The 6,000-nt window shown below is 38.4% G+C and overlaps 1 protein-coding gene across 3 annotated transcripts in view; it reads right to left on the bottom strand.

Annotated features, from left to right (window-relative positions):
* LOC117471084 (mitogen-activated protein kinase kinase kinase kinase 5-like) overlaps nt 1-6,000 on the bottom strand; it is a 56,565-nt gene that overhangs the window by 27,706 nt on the left and 22,859 nt on the right. For all 3 annotated transcript variants that reach the window (XM_034115879.1, XM_034115881.1, XM_034115880.1), the window contains exon 2: nt 1,092-1,149. In XM_034115879.1, coding sequence (XP_033971770.1) covers nt 1,092-1,149 — 58 coding nt within the window. The remainder of the gene's footprint in view (nt 1-1,091; nt 1,150-6,000) is intronic.

Here is a 6,000-nt window from a genome sequence, read left to right as displayed (position 1 = left end):
TGATGCATTGCTGCAGATTAGACTACCAACCCGTATATAAAGGACTTAAAATGAGCACAACATTAAACTACGACTGCAGTAAAATGCAAGATACACATTAATGCAGCAGTAATATTAATTCAAAAACATTTTTTTATTGAAAATGATGTATATGCAGAAATATTGAATACATCATTTTAGAAAGGCTTAGTCCCCATAGCAGTTATTGACGTTCACATTGATGGTAATGTTATACCCTGCATTTGTGGTAAGAGATATATTTTGATAATAATAAACTAGTATAACCAATACAGATTTACCAAGAATCTCTGTGGTGCAGATTTAATAACAAGCAGGTCAACTGAATGAGTCATTGGAGAATCTTGTCTTTGTAATCCAAACTAATTATAATGTCTGGTCTCACAAACACTGTAATCACACTGTAGGTATAACAGCAGTTACAGCTGTCTTTATTGATTCTAATACTTTATAACTCCTGTGATCATAACAAGTATAGAGGCAATAATTGATTTGGATTACAACATGTTTAGAGACTTTCACCAGATGAAGCGATGCACTTGATAATGTGGTGGAAGAATTGTTCAGATCTTTTACTAAACAAAAAGTGCTGGAACCAAACTATAGAAGCCTGCATGTGACGTCATTGAAGATATGCAGGTATTATTATTACTCATGCATTCAAACTAAATTATTTTACCGTTGTAGTTAGTTGAGTTGGAGCTAATTTTGAACTATTAACTAATGATTCTTTTCATTCTTGAATTAATCTGCTGATACGTTTTTGAGAAATTAATTAAACAATCCAAATATTGTTTTATGATATTGCAATGTCATATTTTGTATGGAAAAAGCTTCTCAACAAATGTAACGGAGTAAAAACAACATTAATAGTCGCTGAAATGTATGAAGTTGCATCAAAAGAAATGACCCCAGATGTGTACTTTAGTACAGTACTTGTCTGATTATGCTAAATATAATAGACTGGAAACATGTGTATTAGCGTGTCCACAGGCAATAGGCAGCTATAGGCCTGTGTGTGTCAATGAGGAGCTGACCCCTTCAAAATGAAGCGTGTTCAGATAAATCCTCACCTGGTTCCATCTTGATGACTTTGATAGCTGCCAGCTCTCCATTCTGCTTGTTACGTGCCTGAACACACAAAAACATTGCACAGGTTATTATTTTCACAAATACAATTTATATTTATACTATTATAGAAAAATACTGTTGAGGAGGATCCGGGAGACTATTTCTACAATTAAAACATTTGATTTTTTACCAGACTTCTGCTCCTTGCATCATGTTGAACTTTAGTATAACTAGATTATAATTATTAATGTGTTCGTCATTTCAATGTTGTATCTACAGCAGAAGCTCATTTTGATCGCTTTATATCCTGCTGGGTAGCTTAACCTGTAATATGACATAATCATTTGTTGGTCGATTACAGTTTGTATTAATGTATTGATCTCACTCTGCAAAGTAACTGATGACAATCAACTGATGAACAAATGTACAGTAGTTGAGTACAAAGTAAAATATTTGCTTGAAAATGTAAAAACTGGTAAAACTCCATTTAATCAACTCAAAGTAAAGTAATACGTAGCATCATGCTGTGCTGACAGGACAGATCACTAGCAGAGCTTCATTAGCATGTTATCTGTCAACACTCATCCTACCACATTAAAGACACACACACACACACACACACACACACACACACACACACACACACACACACCGCACACACACACACACACCACACACACACACACACACACACACACACACACACACACACACACACACACACACACACACACACACACACACACACACACACACACACACACACACACACACACACACACACACACACACAGACCTTTCAAAGTGTGATACAGAAAGTGGTATCACTTCTCTTTGCATATTCACAACATTTATAAAGAGAAACATGAAGATAACTTCCTCCCCACACAGATACGGTCAAACGACTCCAAGCTGGTTTCTGTGGCAGCCAGTTGGTGACTGTTTTCTAGTTTAGACGTATGTAACTTCATTTTCTAGGGATTACAGTTCATGTCAAAAACTAAATCTGCAGACAAATAATACATGAGGCCATATACTATTATTTAAAAGACCACAAATAACTCAGCTAAGCAAACTTTCCTCAGGTTTTTATGGATCTCCTTCAAAGTAGGTAGACATTTATCCATGAGTGCATAACTTTACGATTCAAAAGTAGTTACTATTAAAATATTATAGACACAATAAAACACAGATGAAAGATTATGATATATTATGTCTACATATTACTGATTTAATTTTGTATATTTATTGTATTTCCACACAAACACAAGGACCACCACATACAAACATCTTATATTAGTCTGATGTACAGCTGCTACCATAGACCTGAGGCCTGTACTACGAAGCCGGATTTTCGCTTAGCCGGCTAACTTCAGGGAAATCTCGGGCTTTCCGGTCCTACGACGCTGGTTCTCTTTTTAGCAGGCTAGATTTCCATGGTATCTTATGCTGAGCGGCAAACCTGGGGGGTATACTACGAATCTAGTTCAACATATCCTGGATATGTTTTGAGTTATCCGGTTGACTAAATCAAAAAAAAAAAACGCTCTCGCTAAACGGTACTACGACGCTGGCTATCAACTCGATCGCTCAAGCCAGCCGTGTCCTATCTAGTTAGGTGCGCGTTCACATGAAAGGGGTGGTATCTGGAGTGTTCGACCAATCACAAACATGGACAAGCCGTGTACTGACAGCGCAGCGCGTCATATATTTCCTGAATGAAAAGTCAACTAATATTAGACAAATATGAAGACGTTAAACTTTAAACATCCATGACTTAAACACTTTATCCAGGATAAAAGCCACATAGCTGCACCTGCAAGGTGAATACAGCTGGTAACAGAGAAAGTGTTTGAATACGTTCATTAACAGTTTTATGAAATCACTGCCCCGTCCAAGACACGATCTGACTTTAATTTGACTTGAGTGTTTCGTCAACTTAATGTGTTGCTTAAAATAATACTTCTGCATACAGTATGTGACACTGTGAGTGTTGCACGGCCAGATACGGCTCAAGAAGCTGACTCAGATAAGGAAATACTGTGATACATTATGATGTGATATCATGTGATATGAATGATAATGGGACACATCGACGTCTGCACTCACATCGACGTCTGCACTCACAGTGCCGCGGACTGTAGGCTACGTAATGTTACTTTGATCCGGTTACTTATGTTGTGGCAGATATTTAAGTAAGCTTTCTTAACGCTAATATTATAATAGTCAGATTGCTCTGAAGATGGGAGGGGATATTCTATTAATTTTCACGTTCACACAGTCGGTGATTTTGGCCGGCCGTCTTTCCTGCAACGGCAGTTTAAACTGTATTTCCTTTCTCCTCCTGTCATATGAATTGATCGCTTTAAACTCCGCACACTGAGCTCTGATTGGTCAGCAGGCAGTGCTTTTATCCTGGAACCTATCCTGCTCCGGAGGATAACCGTTCAGAATAAGTTATCTAGCCCGCTAAAAAGTGAACCAGCTTCGTAGGACCGGAAACCCCTGAAGTTAGCTTGCTAAACGAAAATCTTGATTCGTAGTATACCCCCCTGCTCCGGAGCAGGTTAGGTTGCAGGCTAAGAGATCAACTCAGTGAAAGCACCGCCTGCTGACCAATCAGAGCTCCGTGTGCGGAGTTTAAAGCTATCAAGTCATATTACAGGATAGAGGAAATACAGAAAAACTGCCGTTGCAGGAAAGACGGCCGGCAAAAATCAACTGACTGTGTGAACGTGAAAATTAATAGAATATCCCCTCCCATCTTCAGAGCAATCTGACTATTATAACATTAGAGTTAAGAAAGCTTACTTAAATATCTGCCACAACATAAGTAACCGGATCAGAGTAACATTAAGTACAGTCCGCGGCACTGTGAGTGCAGACGTCGATGTGTCCCATTATCATTCATATCATATCACATCATAATGTATCATATATTTCCTTATTTGAGTCAGCTTCTTGAGCCGTATCTGGCCGTGCAACACTCACAGTGTCACATACTGTATGCAGAAGTATTATTTTAAGCAACACATTAAGTTGACGAAACACTCGAGTCAAATGTAATTAAAGTCAGATCCACTTGTGTCTTGGACGGGGCAGTGATATCATAAACCTGTTAATGTACGCATTCAAACGCTTTTTCTTTTACCAGCTGTATTCACCTTGCAGGTGCAGCTATGTGGCTTTTATCCTGGATAAAGTGTTTAAGTCATGGATGTTTAAAGTTTAACTTCTTCATATTTGACTAATATTAAAGTTCACTTTTCATTCAGGAAGTATGACGCTGCGCTGTCAGTACGCTTCTCCATGTTTGAGATTGGTCGAATGCTCCAAATACCACCCCTTTCATGTGAACGCGCACCTAACTAGATAGGACACGGCTGGCTTGAGCGATCCACTTGATATCCAGCGTCGTAGTACAGCTTAGCGAGAGCGCGTATGTTTTGGATTGGGCCAACCGGCTAACTCAAACATATCCAGGTTAGGAAAATCCGGCTTCGTAGTACAGGCCTCTGCTTTCTCTGCTGTGATTCACACTGCTGTCACTGTTCATTCTTGTCTCACAATGTCTTCATATGGTTTGTAGTTTTCTTGTTTCAAGTGCCTCTTTTTGTTTATTTATTTTACTTTGCCATATTGTGTGATTGACAGGTGTTCGATGAGCACCACAGCACTGAGCTACAGGGTTGGAAAGAACCAAAACCCTTTTAACCAGAAACATAAAACAGGAATGAACTCCTTTTTTCATTTGGTGTAAACGGCTCTAGACTGAGAGGAGAAGAGGTCATATGTAGGGTAATTTATCATTATATAGCACAATTCTGATTTACTTGTACTTTACTGGAGTATTTCCATTTGATGTTAAAATGTTATTTTATACTTTCATTCCATCTCAGATATGTACGTTATACTCCACTACATGTAGTTAATAACTTACATTTCCTTAGTTATAAATCAACTAATACATTCTGATGTATTATTATAGACTGAAGTAAATAAGTACGCTTAACTCCAACATGACCAGTATATTCTCTAATTTGCAGACATATGAGTGCAGCAGGGACAATTCAGTAGTCACTGGACATTGGTAGGGTCCCTAATGTCCCCCCTACCCAATTCTGTGTCCTGGGCGGACACACCCACCCAGGACACAGCAGCTTTCAGGAATGTTTCTGTTGTTTCTTGGCCAACCTGGTCTCACCAGAATGCGTGACTCCACCACGACTCCTTAACACCGCAGTGCGTGGTGGAGTCACGAACTTTGCTACATTTACGTGTCTGCACCACGCAAACAACCCCAATGTAAAGTCAATGAGGCTCCTTTGTCGTGGTGCACACACGCATTTCTACAACGTCCCGCAGTGAGCTTTTATTCTATAAAACGTTTTTAAAATCTACTTTATAGCTTGTAGTAACTCACGGGAGGCTTCTTTTATTTTATTTGTATTCATAATAATTTGTATTTTTCGTCAGAATGTATTATGGTGCATTAGTTACGAATTTTTGTTCTCAAAAAACAGTGCATTGTGTGTAATACAACTGTGATTTTTATTAAATTAGTTAGTTTTTAAGGAAGGCCAGAGCTTCAGCTGTGTCGAATAGATTGTTCCCTTTAGTTTACGTTATTTAAAAGATAATTATATTCCTATTTGATCAAGTCCCCTTTATTGTATTACGGACACAGAGAGCAATGTGAGCGTCCATTCCCATTCATTTTACACCCGGAAGTAAGTAATCTCCTTACTGTCGATTGATTTTACAGTGATATCTGCACTACTCATCGACTCAAAAACACCAGATTATCCTTGTTAATTACACAACATTGATTGGTTTAAATTGTGTACAATGCTTTTGTAATTTTCCCCTTCGATTCGGAGAAACAAATATGTGTTCAGAGTTTAGGATGGC

The sequence above is a fragment of the Trematomus bernacchii genome, unplaced genomic scaffold (assembly GCF_902827165.1).
Source record: "Trematomus bernacchii unplaced genomic scaffold, fTreBer1.1, whole genome shotgun sequence".
NCBI lineage: Eukaryota > Metazoa > Chordata > Actinopteri > Perciformes > Nototheniidae > Trematomus > Trematomus bernacchii.
This window is presented reverse-complemented; position numbering and strand designations above follow the sequence as displayed.